Source organism: Mytilus trossulus, chromosome 2, assembly GCF_036588685.1.
Source record: "Mytilus trossulus isolate FHL-02 chromosome 2, PNRI_Mtr1.1.1.hap1, whole genome shotgun sequence".
In the NCBI taxonomy this organism is placed as follows: domain Eukaryota; kingdom Metazoa; phylum Mollusca; class Bivalvia; order Mytilida; family Mytilidae; genus Mytilus; species Mytilus trossulus.
In genome coordinates, this window is record NC_086374.1 from 45,657,585 (window position 1) to 45,679,134 (window position 21,550).

General features: G+C 31.6%; 1 protein-coding gene across 2 annotated transcripts; it reads right to left on the bottom strand.

Moving 5' to 3' along the window:
- Window positions 1-1,005: 1,005 nt before the first annotated feature.
- LOC134707361 (sodium-coupled monocarboxylate transporter 1-like) lies at window positions 1,006-20,757 on the bottom strand. 2 transcript variants are annotated; one of them, XM_063567063.1, is made up of 15 exons: window positions 20,114-20,757; window positions 14,509-14,574; window positions 13,903-13,954; window positions 13,323-13,390; window positions 12,608-12,762; window positions 11,716-11,856; window positions 9,774-9,903; window positions 9,066-9,154; window positions 8,424-8,548; window positions 7,654-7,724; window positions 6,760-6,846; window positions 4,339-4,559; window positions 3,719-3,819; window positions 2,235-2,344; window positions 1,006-1,665 (listed from the first exon to the last, which is right to left on the bottom strand). In XM_063567063.1, exons 1-15 carry the CDS (start codon window positions 20,519-20,521, stop codon window positions 1,504-1,506), a joined length of 1,986 nt encoding a protein of 661 aa, XP_063423133.1. In that variant the 5' UTR covers window positions 20,522-20,757; the 3' UTR covers window positions 1,006-1,503. The 2 variants fall into 2 exon arrangements, with proteins under 2 accessions (XP_063423133.1, XP_063423134.1); XM_063567064.1 differs by lacking the exon at window positions 20,114-20,757 and adding an exon at window positions 15,211-15,694.
- Between the last annotated feature and the right edge of the window lie 793 nt (window positions 20,758-21,550).

Consider the following 21,550-nt stretch of genomic DNA (forward strand, 5'->3'; position numbering starts at 1 on the left):
TCAGCAAAGTAAGACTCAAAATTAAGTCCAACATGACCAAAATGTTCAATTGACCCCCTAAGAAATTATTGTCCTTTATAATCAATTTTTAACAATTTTCATAAAATTTGTAAATTTTTACTAACATTTTCCACTGAAATTACACGGACAAGTTCATTATAGATAGAGATAATTATAGGCAGCAAAAATTTTCAGTAAAGTAAGATGTACAAACACATCACAATCACCTAAACACAATTTTGTCATGAACTGTCTGCTTCCTTTGTTTAATTCACATATACTTAGGTGAGCGACACAGGCTCTTTAGAGCCTCTAGTTTTTCTTTTGATTTATGTTTTTTGGGGTTATGTTGAATGTATGAATATACTGGTTCTACATTTCTAGATGGAATAAGGTTATGAAACTCAAGTATTATATCTTAGAGTACACTGAAGCGGTTTGTTGTATAATTAATGACCACTTTGAAACAGAATGTAGAATACCAACAGTTGTTGTTTAAAATTCAGACGTTCTTCTATTTGTTTGGAATCAGTTTTAACACGACGAAATATGGTTTCCAATTTAGAAATTAAAATTAAATGACGCTTTTCATCGCTGGGCAGTTTCAGCAGATCTAATAAGTTAAAGTGACCCACCCATCAGTTGGTCGTGAGCTATCGATTTTTAATTTGGAAAAGCTACATTTTAGTTTTTGTTTACATTGGTTGCCGCCTTTTTAAAATCTGTGTAATACGACAATCAATTATGTTATATATGCGCTTATTTATATATTATTGTTTGGATTGAATCAAATATTAATGCCATCACTTTTCATACTCTAGGTGTCCGATTTTCAATTTTGCCAAATTCACCATTATTATCACATTGGTCATCGCATTTTGAACATTTCAGATTTTCCAGTATATTAATACCATAATTATGAAAGATTGATTATAAAGCTTTTTTGTTTCATGAAATCCGCAACATGAACGATGCTATGGAATCCATATTAAAAATAGATTGAAATTAAAAGTACAGTCATGTCTCTTTATTTAATGATTTTAAAACATAATTCATACATCTTTCATTGACAATTATCAAACATATAATTAAAAGACATTTTTTTATATTTGCATGTTTTACATCATATCTATAAATTACCACTACATATGTACCTTAACTTGATCAGAAATATTACTTAATATTTGCATCAAAAAGCATATCATATATTTCAAAAAATGTCCTGAGTATAAAACAAAATATGTTTGCATTGTACGAATTGTGTTGTCATTTACTAGTAATATTGAGAAAAAAAATCAGCATTCATAAATGCAAAAAATAAAATCACCTGTATTCCGATATATTTAAATTATTTAAAGTTAGTGTGTCATATATTTCATATGCTGGCTTAGCCATTACCAACCTTCAGGGTTATACATATGTTAATTCGACTAGCTGAACGATAAAATAGTAGCTCGACTTGTTTCGAAGTCCACAATGTCTATTAGGTTCTAACAATTACTATCATAATTGTGTGAAGTTTTCTTTTGATTTCATTTTTGACTGTCCATTTCTATAAATAACTCCTCCAAGTTTTTTTTCTCCAAAGTCGTCCATTTTTGTTTCTGAAGACTCAAATCCATGATTCATTGCACCATTTACAGTGGCTAATTCAAAGTCATCTTTCTGAAAACAAAATAGGAGTATTTTAGACGAGAATGCTTAATGCGAAAGGAATTATTTGGCAACTTGAACATTCATTTCAAAATCGGGTTTTGAAGCCTCAATGGTGAGTCTTATGTAGACGAAACACGCGTCTAGCGTATTAAATTATAAGCCTGGTACTTTTGAAAACTATTAACATCACTTGGTCGATGCCATTGCTAGTGGACGTTTCGTCCCCGAGGGTATCACAAGCCTAGTAGTCAGCCTTTCGGTATTGGTATGAATGTCAATAATATGATAATTTTTATGAATTTACTGTATGCAAAGGTATGAATAATTCAAAATACGCAGGATTTCTTATTCCAGGCATTGATAACAATGGTCGTATTTGGCACTACTTTTGGGATTTTTGGGTCATCAATGCCCGTCTACAGCGTCACTGATTAGTCTTATGTAGATCTAATTATTGTTGTTTAGTTGCTGTCTCGTATATTATTTTTCTTCTTCCAATTATTTGCATACCACCTCTGGTATTGATTTGTTTCACCTCATTTTTCATATATATTTTCTAAACAAAAAGAAGCACTCACATATTTCTCCAGTCTGTGAACTCTCTGACAGGTAACAGGGAGAAAGCAGCAAACCCTGTCCACGAGCCTGTGTATAAGATCAGCGTCAACGTCTTCCGGTTCATTAAAACCTACAACAAAAGAAGCACTGATATTATACAATTGCGTCTGCAAAATGGTTATGCAGTGATAATGTCCGTCTGCTCCATCAACTGAGTTATTATAATTCCTGTTCATATTGACGTGTTAAAATATACTGAAAGTTTAAAATTTTTAACATTATTTTCCGCTAGATTGTGTGAAACTTCTTACATGAATACCTTAGTATATAATAAAATATTAATAAGCCCCAAGGGTTTCGCAATAGATTAAAATAATATAGAGGCCAATTCATCTTGCATGTACACTAAGCACGGAACTGCTTTGTAAACTTACATTTGTCAAAATCAATTAAACAAATAAAGATTTCAACAAAAAATGTTAAAATTCTACACAAAGAAACCCATTATCTCCTCACTTTTCATGTAAATCCACTTATTGTATGTCCAACACAGGTAACTATAGAGTACAATGAAAATTATTTATTTTTTTGGATTGTGTGTTATATATCTTAGCGATAAATGATAGCAGTTTGTAGTATATGGATATTTATCTTAAATGAAACATTCCGAAATTTGTATTTGATATAGGGTATTACTGCGAGCACATGTTTCAATATTAAGGCTGTGGTTTTTTTTTGAAAAGCTGTTGAAAGAAGAACAAACAGAAAATTATTGACATTTTATTTTGTGCTTTTCCACCTTCCAACTAAAAATTACTGGTGTTATCACAGTATTATTATTATAAGCAAATGTATAGTTAAGGGAAGATAACTCTAATATTTCGACTTTTCAAAATTTCAGATTTTGATAACTTATACACTTATTACGATATACGATTTTATGTGCGAGACTGTTCTAAAAGTATTGTAAATTCAAATTGAAATGTAGATTTTATTATCAGAATCTCACAGATATTGCCTTGTTATCTTATTTAGAAAACATATTTTTTTTTTATTCGGATGTATCAGTTGAATATGTCTCGTTTAACGTCCAGTGACAAATAGTTCATGAATATTAGAGACTGATTGTATTTAAAATGTTCTGTTAGTTTGATACATGTACATATGTATGATAAACATATAAGCTGTATTGCTTTTGGTTTAAAATAAACTATTAACTATTAGAGACGAGTATAGAATTTGTTACGACTGGACGTAACAGCAGATGTTGAGTCAATCTTTTTTTAATTTTTTACATACATTGTAAAATTATTTGTTGTCTATGTTTGATTCTACCTTTCATCTTCCATGTCATAATGCAATTTGGTTAACTTGATGGCTACTTATACCTTAATGCGAAAAGCAATTCTTTATACTTTTCTTTTACATTAGCTACTTATTTTTCAAAAAGCTTCGTTTAAGAATTTCTAATCTGAAGTAAATGTTTAAATTTGTGTATACTTACCAAGACAACAAGAAGTGATAAAGGTCACCAGTATTCCGACAATGAGGCTAATTAATGTGGCGAATAAACCATACCATAGATAAGATAAATGATAAATCCATCTACAAACAAAATCATATTATTATCAAAATAAACAAATAAAATAGAACGGTCTGTTTTTCATGGTTTTAGTTTGTAACCCGGATTTGTATTGTTTCTATCGATTAATCATTCATGACTTTTTAACACCGGTATAATACTGTTGCCTTTATATAACCCACCGTTTCCTTCGCAAAGAAATCTATACGAAGTCAGCAATATGATAGTTTTTTTTTTTATTTGCTCCCATGGATGATAAAATCTAACGTGTGTGTCCATTTGTTGAATTTGCCTTGGATATTGGTATTTTCGGTACACTTTTTCTCTTTATTTATCGCTTGAAAATTAACCCGAATAACTCAGTTCCTCTCCGTAATCGATCTCTTCTACTTATTAATGTAGGAAGCGGAATATAACGACTGAATTATTCGGGTTACTTGAAAATATACTTTTTTAAAACAACACGGTCAAAAATCTGATTCGGATTTTTCAAAAAGGACTATTTTTTTTAAAAATTAAATAACAACAAAATAAACACTTACAAATTGTCCTCGCTGGAAAGTGTGGCTTGCGTTGTAGTTGCTATTGTTGATGATATTGTAGATGATATGGTGGAATTTGATGACGATGAACAATTTCTCTGAATAATACTACACATTTCAGTACTAACATGCATTACTTCCGGAACAGGAAGTAACACTGTGCCACCTACACCTACCCAGAATGCCATTACAGCGCTTGCTATCAAACCACACAAAGCTCCCTGTTAATAAATTATTTATTATAGAGAAGTAAAAAAAAACAGGAAATAGAAAGTATGTCTTGTTCTTTACCGTTGTATCATTATTTTGTTAGGCATTACAACTCTTTTGATCAAACGTATGTAGCAACGCGCGTCTATCGTTTTACATTATAAGCCTGGTAACTTTGATTACTATAAAGGTAAAAAGAGAGAACAGTTCTTAAATTGTGTCTTTTTTGGCACAAAACTCTATGTTCGACTCGATTGTTCTGTTCTTAACTCGACTATATTGAACAGGGAACATAAACCATTCACAAAACTAATCCCAAGACTACACCATTTGTTCATGTCATGAAACTGTCCAGGTGTTGTTTTGGGAGAATTTTGGTAATTTGACATTCAACTCATTTATAAATGAAAAGGAAAGAGAAAGAAGACACCAAAGGGGCAATCTAAACCCAAAAATCCAAGAAAAACCGTGAAATAGCAAAAGTCGAAATCGAATAAACGACAAATGACAGCACAAAAAGCAATACTTTAAGGGGATTGAGGGATAAACACAACAGAACAATTCCATGGAATACCAGAAACAAACAATTTATAAGAGACAGAATATTAATAATTATTTAGTTACTATGCGTTGTCTTTACAATTTTAGAGAAGTTTTCATCAGTGAATTGAAAAGTATGGGAAAATCGAGACAGCTCTACTGTAGCAATAAGGCCAAATAGTAATTGGTAATGTATTTTCTTTTATAAATAATAGCATCCAATCAAAATATTTAATCCGGACACTTCTCTGAGAACAAGCTAAATAAATGAACAAACATTCAAAGATGCAATGGGAAAGGATGGTGATTACAAGGAAAACTTTAATCACGACTATACCTTCAGTGAAGTTGATGAATATTGTTAACCATTGCATTCAAAATAATTTATACCTATTAAAAGGCATCTCAGTCATAAAAGAGAGACGAAAGATACCAGAGGGACAGTCACCTCATAAATCGAAAATAAACTGACAACGCCATGGCTAAAAATTAAAAAGACAAACAGACAAACAATAATACACATGACACAGCATAGAAAATTTAAAAAATAACATCACAAACCCAACCAAAAACTAGGAGTGATCTCAGGTGCTCCGGAAGGGTAAGCAGATCCTACTCCGTATGTGACATCCGTCGTGTTGCTTATGAGATAACTCGTGATGACGTCCGTAAAATTTACGAAGAGATAATTTCAACTTCATCATTTGGAACCCTTGATTTAATAGCTTCCTTGTGAGCAACAACCCTCTATCAAGAAAATCATGATAGGGAATGCAAGCACTGGAATATCATATCAATTTGGAGAAACATACAACGTATGCAGGTGCTGCTGGAATGTTGCTACTTAGAAATGGAAAGTTCACAATTGGAAAGCTAAATTCATCTCTCTTGTCGTAATGTGTTGTTTTCAATCCACATTGTCAATTTCTAGATGTAAGTCAAGATATGAGGCCGATTTAGCTGTATCTGTTGTATCCTTTATCTCTGGTTCAATGGGATAGGTGCGTTCGACATAGTAACCAAATTTTGAATTATTTAGTGAAAGAACATCATCTATATAGCGGAAAGTAAAATTTAAATGATAGTGCTAACTTCCTAAGAAGTTACTGTATGAAGTCAGCCTAATAATAATAAAGAAACAAGTCGGCAAGAAGAAGGGCACAATTCGTTCCCATTGGAATGCCGATAGTCTGTTGAAAAACACGTCCTCCGAACGTAACAAATATGTTGTCAATCAAGAAATCAAGCATCTTGATAATGTCAGTTTCAGAGAATTTTTTGTTTGAATCAGAGTGATCCGTTACAAAGTAGAATTTATCCCTTCTTAAGACAAGGTACTTGTTTCTTCGTTGACCATTCTTTTTGATGAAACAAAGCATTACCAACTCTTTCAATTTCTCTTTTAGTTTGGAATGTGGAATATTTGTATAAAGTACATAAAACGTTTGAGTCAGTTTTTTTACTCATACTCCAAAATCACCCAATCAAAATGCTAGATTTTATGTTTCGAGCCCGATGTTTGTGCTGTTAGCACTGAGCAAATTTGTATGACTTCAACCCCAGAAGACATCTAAAGCAGTAATACATATATAACTTCCCGTAAAAATTGCAAAGAGGGACAATTAATTACATTGTAGTCCGTAAATTTATAAGAAATTATGCTCCACTTACTGTTGAATTGATAAAAGGAAAGAAAATACCACTGATAAATAATCCGAGTAAAGGTCCTCCTACCATTCCAAAAATACTCAGCATTATCTGAAATGAAAAATAATCCAAGTAAAGGTCCCCCTACCGTTCTAAAATACTCAACATTATCTGAAATTTGAATTTATAAGTATTACTGTCAGTAATGTTAATAATATAAGTTATATTTTAATTTTAAAGTTACCTGTACAGACATTTGAGCAACGGCTCTTGCTAATGCAATGTTTCACATAGTTTCTGTTTTATTTTTTATTGTAGCTTGTATAACATCCAGTGACAAGTATTTCGTGCATAATCAAATATTAATAATTAACACATTATATATTTTGATAGCCACTTGAGAATTAGGTTATGTTGGGTAGGAACTTGTCCCTTGCAACAGACTATCTACGAAACCAGTAGAGTTGTTGCAAGAGCTCTTTAGGGTACAAAGAGCTTAAAATTTCAATTACATTTGGTTGTCCACAACCCGACAGGTCGGGACTGCATATTTATACTCCCCGTAAAGCCAAATGAACGCCCCATTATAGCAAGGAATTTTACTGTTGCTATGCTCAATTATCTAGCGGTAAATGTGCTAGGATGTCTTTAAAATCATTATAGTCAGTTGTTGTTCAGTTGATCTAACAGTTTATAAGATGACGATTGAAAACATACTTAACATTTTGTTTTTCAATGCATTAGATCTTACTCGTGCATGTATTTATGCATCTCTGTTATGTTATAGTGGTTTCTTAATATTCATGTGATGGCAAAATTTAATTTGAGCGGTAGCATCATATACATGGTATGACTTTCAAAATGTTTGTTTAAAGAAATTTGAGATTTTTATAAATTAAAATAACTGTTCTTGTTTACCTGTAAAACTGTTTGTCCTAAAAACTGTGACAAAAATGCAATACCAATAACCAATCCTCCAGCAAACAGTCCTAGAATACAGTATTAACAGTATGAATTATAAGTGAACTGAAGTGAGTAGATATGTTATTAAAGCGTAAATAATTAATGAGTTTGGAATCTTTGTGATGAAGTGTACCCTTCTTAATACCAGTGACAGAGCCAATAGCGTTTTCAAATAAAAATTATGCCAGTTACAAAAATTAAAAAAAATACATGTATAAACAAATGTACAAAGACAGTGAGATGCCACTATGTTTATGACATTCTGTCTTTTTGTGTGTTGATTGACGGACTTGGATCATTTTAACAAACAATCAAAATGGTGTAAGTCATGTATTAGATACTCCGTTGGATTATGACTGTCTTCAATCATGCAATTGTTAAAACGAATAATAGGAACACACGATCACTTTATTTCGATTAATTCCTTAGCTAGTACCTGGTTTCAGACTCTTACCTCATGTATATTCATGATATTTCATTTCGGTTCCAAATTTGTAAATTTTGTTATTAAAAACCACTCATTGTAAGAATCATGCAAAATCTTTTACAAATAGTTATCAAAGGTACCAGGATTATAATGTTGTACGCCAGACGCTCATCAGCGAACATATAGAAGAAGTCTACAGTTACTAATACATTTTATTTATTTTATTCATTCTAAAATGATCAAACAACCAAAACTTTTATATGTTACTTTGCAAGACGTAACTATATTTAAATCTTACCTAATAGTTTAGCTATTCTCCCTTGCCACAAAGGTGATGGAGCGTTACCTCTGTATTCCCACCATAGTTTTAAAATATCTTCTAATATTACAATTGCTAATGCATTTAATCCGGATGATATTGAACTGTAATATATAAAATTAAAAAAAACATGTAAATGAAGATGAAGACACAAAAAGTGCAATATAAATTCGTAAGTCGAAGAGAAACCAACTTTGCCATGGCAAACAAAAACAAACAGAAAAAACAACAATTTACAAAACGGGTTTAAGCTCATGTGCTACGGGAGGGTAAGCAGTTCCTCCTCCACGTGTGGAAACTGTCGCATTGCTCGTTGAAAGTACAGGAAATATGGATAATTAAATTTTCTTCATATATAAGCATGCAGGAAGTTAATGGGCATTAACCTTGAAAAATATGTTCAAATAAAATTCTAAAAATATGAATGTTCAAGAAGTAAATGTTTAAATATCATGTTCTTCAAAGCATGATTGTATCATATATCTAGAAAAGGTAATAATTTACTATATATATCGTACTTCCATTCGGTTATATACAATCTAATCCTGCTAAAAGAGAGGTGAAAGATACAAGTGGGACATACAAACTCATAAGTCGAAAATAAACTGTATACATGTATACCTGAGTGATGCACTGAACAAACAGGCTACAAATAATCCTGGCAATCCGGGTAAAAATGTTAACTTATCCATCACTAAAAACGGCAGCAACTACAATAAATAATGTATAATGGTAAAGAGCATTAATGTTCATTACATGGCAGAACTTGACGTGATAACAACAACCAAACGTTAGGAAAATTAACAAAGAATTGATCATATTGGAAAGTCGCTCGGAATTCGTGGCCTTTCTTATGTATTTCAATGTATCACGATTTTAATTCTTATTCCAAGATCATCCCCGATATCTATGGGGTTCCTGTTGATAAGTCTTTGGTTTTATACGTATTCGTAAATGATTTGCATTAGGCCGTTTGTCTTTAGATTATGTTTCATTTTATGCTATGGCGTTGTCGGTTTATTTACGACTTATGAGTTTAAATGCCCCTCTGAATATCTTGGCTGCTTTTTCATGACCCGAAAGCGACATCAACACGAACCGAAAACCATGACTTAAATTTCGAACGGCAGACTTACATGTACTCTCATTTTTCAATAGCTAGACTCATGAAGTATTTTCTGTTATGAAATATTGCATCCTCAGATTAAAATTGTATTGCAATTTATTGTCAATTATGTCAGACTTTATAAGTATGGTTTACTTGCGTCCAATCTATTTTACTTTTAGTAAAAAAAATATGTTTAAACTAAACTCTACTTTTATGCTTACCTGGTCCCTAGCATGAACCATGTCCAACAAGTAAGGATCACAGTCATGGTATGTAGCGTATATAACCAAACCAACAAGACATACAACGGTTGATAGAATCAGTGTCAGAGGCAAACTCAAATACAGAGCTCTGTAAAATAGAGACAAAATTGTGAATAACAATATAAGAGAACCTTGTTTTATTTGTTATATCTCGCAAATTGGAGCTTCAAACTAGTGAACAGATAATATAAATAATGTGAAAAATTAAACAGCTGTTTCAGAGGAACGCATATTGAAAGAACAGAGTATAGATAGTAATTCTTCCTCATATATAACATAAAATGACAAAAGTCTATTGAACATTTAGAATAAGGCCACTGTTTAACAAAGATCATTCCTAAAACATGCACTGAGTAGTGTATTCGACAAAATGTGCGACTAGCGTACCAAATTATAAGTTTTGTACCTTCTTTGCCACTGCTTGTAGATGTTTCGTTCTGAAGGGTATTCCCATCGAAGTAATCCTCTCCCTTGTCATTAATTTTCTCTTGAAATATTATTATTTTCGATATACCGGTATTTTATGGTCTACTATACAGTATGGTACATGTATTAGTTTTGATTGCATGATGGTAAAAGCCAAACGGTTACCACGAGTTGATTAAATATTTTCCCTGTAGTTTGGGATGGTTTTCTCAATGGCAATTATTACTCACGGAGAGCCGTGGTGTAGTGGTTAGTGCATCGTACTTAAAACACAACGGTTCTTGGTCCGATCCCTGTTCCGCGGAAAATTTTCAGGGACTAAACTTTCGGCTTTCTCTTGAAACCATTTGCGAATATGGTCTTCAGAAACGATGATAGTTAGTTGGATGGGGACGATAAATGGCCGATCCGTATTAGAAGAGAGCAATACATGTACCTCATGCACGAAAAAGACTTATAGATTTTGAAAAAGAGCAGGTTAATGCCGCTACAAGTGCAGCACTCGCACCAGCAAAGTGGAAAGGAATAAATATAAACTGAAATAACTTGTTACCCAATCCACTACAAATAAATATGTTTTGTATATGTTATAATGGTATGATTCTAAACCCCTAACGGGAAGGATTGTGCCTGATATTCATATGATGAAATCATATGCTTTCAATCATTTTAATTGACGTCTGGAGCTGGCATGTCAGTTAACTGCTAGTAGTCTGTTGTTATTTATGTATAATTGTAATTTTTTTTATTTTCTTTGGTTACATCTTCTGACATCAGACTCGGACTTCTCTTGAATTGAATTTTAAATGTACGTATTGTTATGCGTTTACTTTTCTACATTTGCTAGATGTAAAGGGGAGGGATGTGATCTCATAAACATGTTTAACCCTGTCGCATTTTTGCGCCTGTCCCAAGTCAGGAGCTGCTGGTCTTTGTTAGTCTTGTATTATTTTAATTTTAGTTTCTTGTGTACATTTTGGAAATTAGTATGGCGCTCATTACCACTGAACTAGTATATATTTGTTTAGGGGCAAGCTGAAGGACGCCTCCGGGTGCGGGTATTTCTCGTTACCTTGAAGACCTGTTGGTGACCTTCAGTCTGCTGTTGTTTTTTCTATGGTCGGGTTGTTGTCTCAAAGATACATTCCCCATTCCCCATTTCCATTCTCAATTTTATTTATTTAACTAGCACACTTTCTCATTATCTTTAGATGCATTTCCATTTATATGCAAATAATCTTCTTAATATTGAATGTTCCCTTACACGTGATAAAATCTAATCAACTTTCGATTTAATGTTCTTTTAAGTTTTAAAGAGATGTTCTAATCCATTGCGGACTATGACTTTTGACTTTGACTTTGCAAGAAGACCAGAAATAAAAGTGAAGTGGTTTTTTGTCCTGTATCCATCTTTTCTGTTGTTATGCATCCATCTCTTCTGTTGTCATGCATCCATCTTTTCTGTTATACTTACTTCTGTGAATTCTTTATTTCTTTTATAGCCAAATATCTTTGAATCATTGTTTGATTGGCTGCATAAATTGTCAGTTGGCCGAAAAATGAGCCAATGATAAGTGCCCATATAGAATGTCGAGTTGTAGGGTTAGGATCCCAGCTAAAAAGAAATCAAATTATTGGTGTTTTCAATATAATCTTTAATTTATACAATTGACTTTAGCCTGAAGCTCTATTGAAAAAGTCATTTGCCAAAATTGCAATCTGAAATTAAATTTTAAATGTTTTAATTCCAGACAAGATATACCACTAACTGTTTTCGTGCAGCGAGGTTCAACATTGAAAAAGAAATGACAGACACCGTTATTTTTTATTCATTATATAAAAAAGAAGATGTGGTATGATTGCCAATGAGACAACTATCCACAAAAGACCAAAATGACACAATATTAACAATTATAGGTCACGTACGGCCTTCAGCAATAAGCAAAGCCCATACCGCATATAGTCAGCTTGTATATTTTCAAAATTTTCACCATGGCTCGTTACGGTTTATAATTAAAACGATAATTTGATTTATATTGAAATCAACCTTCATTTCTGCATTTTAATAAACATTTGTTTTGTTATATATTATGATAGATATGTCACTCATTGTGATATTTAGCCCATAATTTTATCATGATATTTTGTTTCACATATTAAACAACAGAATATAGTACTACTACATGTACTACTACGACCTTGGCTACTCTTAATTTTGTATCAATGTTTTGGGCGTTATTTCAGAATATTGCAATAATTGTAATAGAATTAAAAAAACAATAAAATTTCCCGTCAACAGTCATATGGACTTCTTCAAGTCACCAAAACGATTATATATGCATAAATTATTTTTTAATTTAGCTTACTCTATAAATTGGATTCTCCCGCCTTTGTTTGCTATATCCCATACTTCTCCAAAACCACCAAGATCCCTTGAACCCACAACAATAATAGCTATCAAACCTGCCATGACAACAAATGTCTGGAATGTATCCGTCCAAACTACCGCTCGAAGTCCTCCCTGTAATTTATTGAATACTCAGAGCATAATAATAATCATATTTAAGTAGTTTCAAATCTGTTTTTTTTTTTTTTTATTTAAGAATGGTAAAGGATGTGGCAATTTTCTCAAAATAACATTATTTAGCCTAAGTTTAAGACACTTGTTTTACCAAAATGGTATAAACTCTTTATTTCTTTTTCGTTTTAATAGTTTTTTTCTTCGTTTTTGCCGTGTTGCTGTCTCATACATGTATACTCATAATGCCATACATTCATATCTAAAAGAAAGAATACATCACGTTCTGGAATTCGTGTTGACCCCTTTACTAGTCCATACGATGAAAGCGGAATGATGTGGTCTGTCTTATTCTTACTTGACCATCTTTTTTTGTGTATTTATATTGTAGAAAAAATTCCATGTGAAACATAGTTCACAACTTTTCTATTATCGCGCTATACTGTATTCTTTCTATACAAGTAAATTGTGAAGAATGTAGGTTGAACAATAAATATCTCTGTGTTTGGTGGTTTTGGTGCCTGTCTTACTGACAAATATATCTTTAATTTACAAATACTTACAAGTGCAGTATAAAACGTACATACTAATCCTATGCACACTATTGATAATTCTAATCTTAGACCCGTAACTGAAATTAAATAAAGATCTTCGTTAATCCTGGAATTATACAGCTTCAGAAAACACGTCTTTTGATTATTTGATGTTGACACCGCGTCTTTTTTTTAACTCACATTTCTAGGCATAGTCTCTACTTTGACAATTGTGACAAGTTTGTATTACAAACATGTCGCTAAATTTTCAATTGAAACATCATGTATTAAATTTGGAAAGCTTTTTTAGCCGTTACAAAAATAGTTTACCCCAAAAAAATTAATATCGGCCATATAGTATCCCAAAAATCTTTTACAACAGAATTCACCAAAAATGTATGCATATATATATATATATATAAATCGAACATTTTCTATTTTGTCAACGTTTGATTTGTATATTATATATATATATATATATGCATGCACTTTTTGGTGAATTCTGCAGTTACTTCAAGCCTAATCCCAGAAAGTCTCATTAAAATTGTGTCAACGTAATTATAATTCCTTATATTCATGTACGTCAGTGCACATTTTGTATTTTATTTACCTTGATTCAAAGCTAATGATGGTGCATATAGAACAACACCCATATATAGAAGCTGAAAGTAAATATATAAACATTATGATGTGGCATGACATATTTACAGACTGTTAGTACAATATCAAGGCTATACAATTGAAAACAAGTTTCCACTCAAGAACTTTACTATTATATGCAGCGATTGACAAATAGCACATGTTATGAACTTCAATGTAAAGTGTTAAAAAAAACAAAGTTAACAACGGTAAACATCGGGAACAATTTCTTCAAATATATATTGACTAACGACCGTATTCTTGACATAGTTGACAAAATTAAAAAAAAAAAAAGAAGGTTATTTTAAAGCAGGTGTTTGTATTTCAGCGCATCAAGCCATCCATTTGTATGGCATCTATCTATAGCACCAGTTTTCAAAGATCATAGACGTACTTGGCACTAACTCAAACTAGACGTCACTGCGTATTTACAAATTATTTATTGTCAAAATATTTTAACTTCTATGGTGATTGTAAGATTTTAAAGGTTTTCCATTGACTATACCATAAACGAAAGTTTCAATATTTTTGGTCTTTATGGAATTCAAACTTAGTTTATCATAACTGCAAAACTTACCATATTTAGCATAAATATAATGGACGCACATATTCGTACAGCTCTGTTGAAACGCCTCTCTAAATACTGAAATGTGAAAAGAAATGTTCTCAAGATGTTAGAAAACTCATTGAAATTTAACAGTCAAGAAATTAGTTTGATCTTTACCAAAAAACTTTGGATTACAGATACAATGTTATCTTCTCTGGGTTTCAAATTTCTATAAAAAGTATTGGTTCTATAGTTTTTCCAAATGAATTTTTTCATTGTATTTTATATCTTTTTGTTTGTCCTTCATTACTGTATTTATAGCAAAGTAAGAAACATATTGGGTTGACACAGACAGGGTTTTGTGATGACCAATCGACAAAATACATGTGGATGATTTTATACACCATGAACTCAGTTAGAACTCAGTACCTCTATGTTACTCTACTGTATTTTTAATATTTAAAGAAGATAAATATAACTAAACATTTTTTAATATACACTCTTCGTTTTGAAAACGCATGTAATATTTGGCGCTGGACGATAAGACTTTATTTGGCCTTAAGCAATAACGAATAGAGTAAGCATACAGCAATCTATATCCGTAGTTCGGAAGCATTCATTGTATTCATTTCCAAATAGCATAGCCATGCAATGATGCATAATTTTAAAACCGTTCCACTGTTAGGTACTACTTTATTTTTATTTTTTTGAAATTATGTTAAAGTCAATTACCTCGTACGCACTTGTAAAATCAAGTTTATGAAAGAATGGGATGAAAACATGACATGTCACAACGGTAGTTGGGAATATTGCGAGACAAGATAATCCAAAGCTTGTGTCATGAGTATACATTTCTGCTGGGGTTCCTAGCACGAAAATTGTGGACATACAACTAGCCATTAAAGACATCGCTATAGGAAATATCCCTATATCTCTTCCACCCATCAACATTTCGTCTGCTGTAGCATTTTTCTCTTTATAAATAAAGTAAATCCCGATGAGTACCGAAATGAGCAATACAGCCACAACTAAACAATAATCAACTGTCTGAAGTGTTCCGATTAGTTCTCCTGGGCATAGTTCACACACTGCCTTGCAGGATGCTAGGCTTATATTGTTGTATGTTACCATGACTTTTGAATGATTAAACAAAATCCACACTTTCGAATTGTATTATATTTACGGTATTCAAAGTATAAACTTTGTAACTGAACAGGTCAGCCCTTTTTGGAATGATCCGAACTACGATGTAATATTTTTTTAGATAACTGCCTGAGCAAATACATGTATCATTGATAATTGCATGTAAACAATATTTTATGCAGATAACGTTGACTTTGTTTTTTCAAAGGGGAAATGTCATAGTGTATTTGTTGTGAATTTCATTTCTAGAATATTATGTTTGTTATAAAGGGCCCATACTCTATTGTTCTTATTGGGTTTTTTTTTTATGATCAGTATGGTGACGCATTCATCCTATTTCTACATCTCACATAATTTATCTTACATCTCTGACATGAAATTGAAATAAACTTTGGTTATACATGTATGTGATGGTTCTACTTAATCAACACATTTAAAATTATGTTGAAGACTCCTTTCATTGGAGATTTTATCTATAGTATTACAAAATCAAAAAAAATATGATAACATACAACATGTATGCAGTATTACATTTTAATACTAAGTAGGTTGTGAAACAAACAAAAGATAGGGGTATTTCAGGACATTGTTAAATAAACATTCGTGAATATAATTTTCATTTTGTTTTGAGGCGGGGTTACCGGTTGTGCACGACAAAAAGTCTTCTATGAAACATTTGGTATTTGATTATTATCACGTATCAGTGACTTTACAGTTGCTTCTCGTTTTTCAACCACACAAACGACTTCCTATGTGTGTGCAATAATTAACTTTTTTAACATCTGATAGTTTAATTTTTGTTGATACCTTCCTAGAAATAACTAGAATCGCACGCGTTTCTGTCGAAGGTCGGTGGTTTCATCTTGACACAATTCGCGACATAGCCAATTATTTAAGAATTGAATGCTTCTTTTTGTAAATTTATTGGGGTATAAACGCGTTAACCGAAGTACATTTTGTATGAAGCGCGGAAGTTACATATTTTAGCTATGATCATGAAAATACGAATTTTGTAATTTTTGTATTATTCACTTTATTGTGGGACCACGTGTTATCATGAATGAAAAGTTTTATTGAGTGATGCAATTGCTTACGGAATAACACGTGATGTGCAGTTAGCCAATACAAATAAAGTATTATAATGAAACATACATCTAATGTAATTATAACACCGAAAAATTCGTTAAAAAACACAATCAATCAATTATAGATTATAACATGGCATACCAATTTTGATTTCACTATTGTTTGTTTATTGTCCAGCCACAAATATTTCAGAACGATGTTTACTTTAATGGATCATTTATGATTATTTAAGGATGTTCGCTGCTCAGTTTCAAAATAAATAACTTTTCATAAAACTAGCATTTATTGATAGGGAATAAATTGAGGAATCAAAAAAGCAAAAAAGATATAGGGGTCAATGTGCTTGTTTTTTGAGATATTAGCTATTGGAATTTTTGCGGGAAAATGTTCTCTCTTGATTTTTCATAGCCTTATCATTGACCAGTTAAAGTTCTCAAATACTATTAAAAAATAAATAAAATTTTATAAGACTTTTACAAATTACTAATAATTATACATGTAAAAGATTAATAAAAAGAAAAATGGGGCTTCGTGGGGAAAATGTTTTAAGACATTCAAATGGATAAAACCAGAGGATTCCGAAAATCTGACAAAAATTCCAAAACATGACCAGCAGACATCCTTGAAATAGATGTGCTTATATATCTTTAAATGTGAATCATATCTCATTTAATTTTAACCTTATTTTATAACTAATTTTGTTGTTGTCATAGTAATATTAATAAATGTTTCTTCATAAAAATTGGGACTCATATTGCTCTTTAAACTTCGTTAATTATGTTACCTGATTCAGATTATAATTTTCATAATAAGGTTGTATCGTTCTTTGGTTTTTGTGTCTAAAAATATTAATTCAGTGCAGTTATATAAAAAAGCCTAATTTCGAATAACCATTTAGCTAGCACTGTGCTATAAAACCAGATTAATCAACGTGACATCCTCATATGACCCAAGGTCGGACATTCAATAATGGCCGCCTTTTATTTTATATATATGTTTTTGTGACAATTGGGGAATTTTGTTTGGCGACAGTATATTTGTTAGTCTCTGCCACAACTTTCTTAAACTCGGTACAATTGAGAGCTTGACGTAAAGACCTTTTATTAACATTTTGTTGTATTGTGTATGTGTATGTCCTTGATCGCTGTCTGACATCTCATTTTATTGCTTTCCGAAATAATTTCAATGACGCTTATTATTATTAGTTAAATTAATTTTGTGCTGTTTTCGGATGTTAACATTCGAGTTATTGTGTTTGAAAATGAAATGTTTTCAGCCCCTGCAACTCTATTGAATCTGTCTTGAGTGACATTTTGAAACATCCCAAGTTTTTGTTAAGTACAAAAAAAAACCTGATATCATATACAAAATTTAATTAACCATCAAATTTAGGACAATATTAAAATTAGCTCCATATGGAAGAAACTGTACATGCATTCCCTTTTTAAATTAAATGAACAACATGTACGGTAAGTGTTTTGAAACGTGCCAAATTTTAGTTATCTTTGAATACCTGAGGTAAACTGGTTGCCATGAAAGATGTTTGATTAAAATGTTTTATAGGATAGTTAATCATTTCATATCTATTTCTTTTAATAGAAGGGTGTGTGTACATCAAACAATATCAAAACGACCATATTTCAATTGACTTTGTTTCCCTGTTAAACCCGTCTAGACAATCAAATGAACATATTTATTTTTATCAATGTTATAATATATATACTGTATTTTTTTCATATAAATTAAAAAAAAAAAGTTTATGTTTTAAACAACTACCACCTTCATTGCGTCAAGTATTCGACAAAGTAGCAGCTTTTGGCATATTCTGACCAAATTGATGAAATAAAGGGCGAAGTATGTTCAAATATAGACATTTTTTTCAATGATATTCTATATGGATAAACATAGAATGGGGTGTACGTCAATTAGATACATTCCACCATGAAAGGGCACACCAAAAATCACAAGAGCTCAACATCCGATCTTATTTTCATTTATTTAAGGTTACTGTATAGTATAGGTTGTTGAAACGCTACATATGAGTGGTTTAAGAATATCATTCCATATCATAGCAATTTCAAAACAACTTGCTTATTAAACTAACATGAATAAGACAAAAAAAAAAGTCAATGACTGGTTAACTTGTTTCAGAGGAAATGACCCAGTCTTTATAAATTGATAACTTTAAGTGGTCTACATCTTTGAAATAATGAATGCTTAAATAAAGCTAGTCAGTTATCAGTTAGATTTAAGAACCTGTGTGAACAAAACAATCTCGATGACAAGTGGCCAATAGTAATTGTGTGAACAAAGCACACTGGAGGACAGGTGAACATCAGTATCAGGAAAGTTCTTGTAGATTTTCCAAATTAATCTGAATCAGCTGAGAAACTTCCCATACCAATCAAAGATTCCTTATTTAAGACACTGTTGATTTAAAACAAAAAAGTCTATAAAGTTAGAAAAGTGAATAAACCATCATATTTTCTATGCCATTTTTTTTTATCATAAAGAAAATGTTATAATGTCATTATCTTATTGATGATAAATTATGAAGATGATGCATTTTCATGAAGATTTAATTTTTATAACATATTTAACGAGTAAAGGGGTGAATAAATGGATAAGTAATTAAATACAAAAGCAATAAAAACACACCTTAATTCGTTAATTTCTTTTAGAACGAAACAATTTTGCCTTTTTTTTCTAATAAATTTGAGAATGGAAATGGGGAATGTCTCAAAGAGACAGAGGAACAACCCGACCATAGAAAAAACAACAGCAGAAAGTCACCAACAGGTCTTCAATGTAGCGAGAAATTCCCGCACCCGGAGGCGTCCTACAGCTGGCCCCTAAACACATATGATACTAGTTCAGTGATAATGAACGCCATACTAATTTCCAAATTGTACACAAGAAACTGAAATTAAAATAAAAGACTAAAACTGTTTCAACTCTTTTTTAGAATCACTTAGCCTATTTTATTTCTTCAGTTACTGTAGGATTTTTTTTCGAGTATTCGAGTGTCATTTATGAAAAACAATTAGGTAAAATTTGAAAGCCTAACGATATTCCTCCTTTAAATTGAACAAATAAAATAAATCGCGATTTTTTTGGTGGAAATCGTCTAATTTGCATATACATTTTTCATTTGTAAATGAAAGGATATTACTATTATTCGGAAATAATAATTGAGCATAAAGATAACGTTTTTTACTGCAAAATATTCAATTCAGAATACAAAATAAGGTCCAGACGAATCATTAAACATGCATTTACTCACTTAGTCTAGTATAATTATTAAGTACATTTTTGTACTTTTGTTATCTTTCATATTCATACAACCTAATGACTTTGTGTCAAAAGGTTAAACGTTATGCTGATACTAAATGTTTGTACGACTTACTTCATAAGCGCTAGTCAGACTCAGATCATGGAAAAATGGAAGAAATACATGATTCGTGACTATCACTGTAATTATCATAGAAAGCCCTGCAATCCAATAACTTGTATTGTTATTATACATTTCTGTTGGTGTTCCTAGAACTGTTATAGCGGACATAAAGCTAGCCATCAATGACATAGCGATTGGAAAGATCCCAATGTCCCGACCTCCCATGAGGACATCTTCTGATGTTGCGGCTTTTGCTGCTAAGTACTCCTTCACCATATAATAAACTCCAATAAGGGCAGAAATAACCAAAACAGCAGCAAATAAGACATAATCCACTGCTACAAATGATCCAATTTGTTCTCCAGGACACAATTCACACACTTTTCTGCAAGACGCGTAACTTGAATTTAACACAGTCATTTTATCTTAAAGATAACAATCTAAAATTCCGAAAAGTATAAATTAAATTTTCACAGTTTATATATTATTTTGTATTTCCCTTGTAACATAATTCTGTATTTCCTTCGTATCAGCTCGGACAGCTGTCAATTCGAAATATCTCGGTTGTTTTCAATGTTATACTGTTATCAGTTTAGATAATATGTTATGTATTGACAATTTTATCTCCACAGATAAAATAAAATTTTCGTCTGTCCAAATTTCAAATTTATATTTATCCATTTTAAGATGATCTAATGTTACAGTATTTGTTTTAATATTTGGGGAATGACATTGTATAATCGTCTACATGTTATTTTCATGTCAATTGTTTAACCGATCAATATCTTCGCAGTTAAATAATATCAACATTTTAGTTAGCCAGTAATCAGTTTAAAATACTTTTCCAATAGTAATTTTTGTTGGCCTTCTTGAATTAACATATTATAGTCCAAATTACAATTGAACAAGCAAGATATATAAAATGTGTGTAAGCATACATGTACGTATAAATAAACATAAATAAGAAGAAAAAACCATGCCGCTTTGTAAACCTTAAAGTCCACATTGCGGAGACTAAGCAAGGCGTTTTTGAGAAGGACAAAGATAACAAACCAGTTTCAAGAAAGCCTTGGAGTAAACATGAAACGTAGCAGCCAATCGCTTTATCACCAGGACTCCGTCTCAAGCACAAACATAGCAACCATAATGGACTCTAAATATCAACTTATTTCTGTTCCAGAGTCTTTTTTCATTCATCAAACGTATGTACTTTGATTGGGCTAAAAGATACACAGCGGGGTGATAAAGCACTAGCGAATATACTGAAATTAAGGTAGAAAACATATGACATCGATTTCTGTATAGATAGTGAAGTATTTCTTAAACAAATTAAAGCAGATACCCTAGAAAACAAAGGATGACATTTGGCAAACACACTTTTCACAATTTAGGCATTTTAATGTTTATTCAAATGCAATAAAAAAAAAAGGTGAAAGTATTTCAATGCCG

What these genes read in the sequence shown, in the direction of transcription:
- LOC134707361 (XM_063567063.1), bottom strand. Translation starts at nt 20,521, where the DNA reads ATGACTGTGTTAAATTCAAGTTACGCGTCTTGCAGAAAAGTGTGTGAA. An exon ending in GTCTGACTAGCGCTTATGAA is followed by an intron (nt 14,575 to 20,113) that starts GTAAGTCGTACA and finishes TTCACATTTCAG; the next exon opens with TATTTAGAGAGGCGTTTCAA. An exon ending in TTCCTTTTATCAATTCAACA is followed by an intron (nt 4,560 to 6,759) that starts GTAAGTGGAGCA and finishes ATTTATTAACAG; the next exon opens with GGAGCTTTGTGTGGTTTGAT.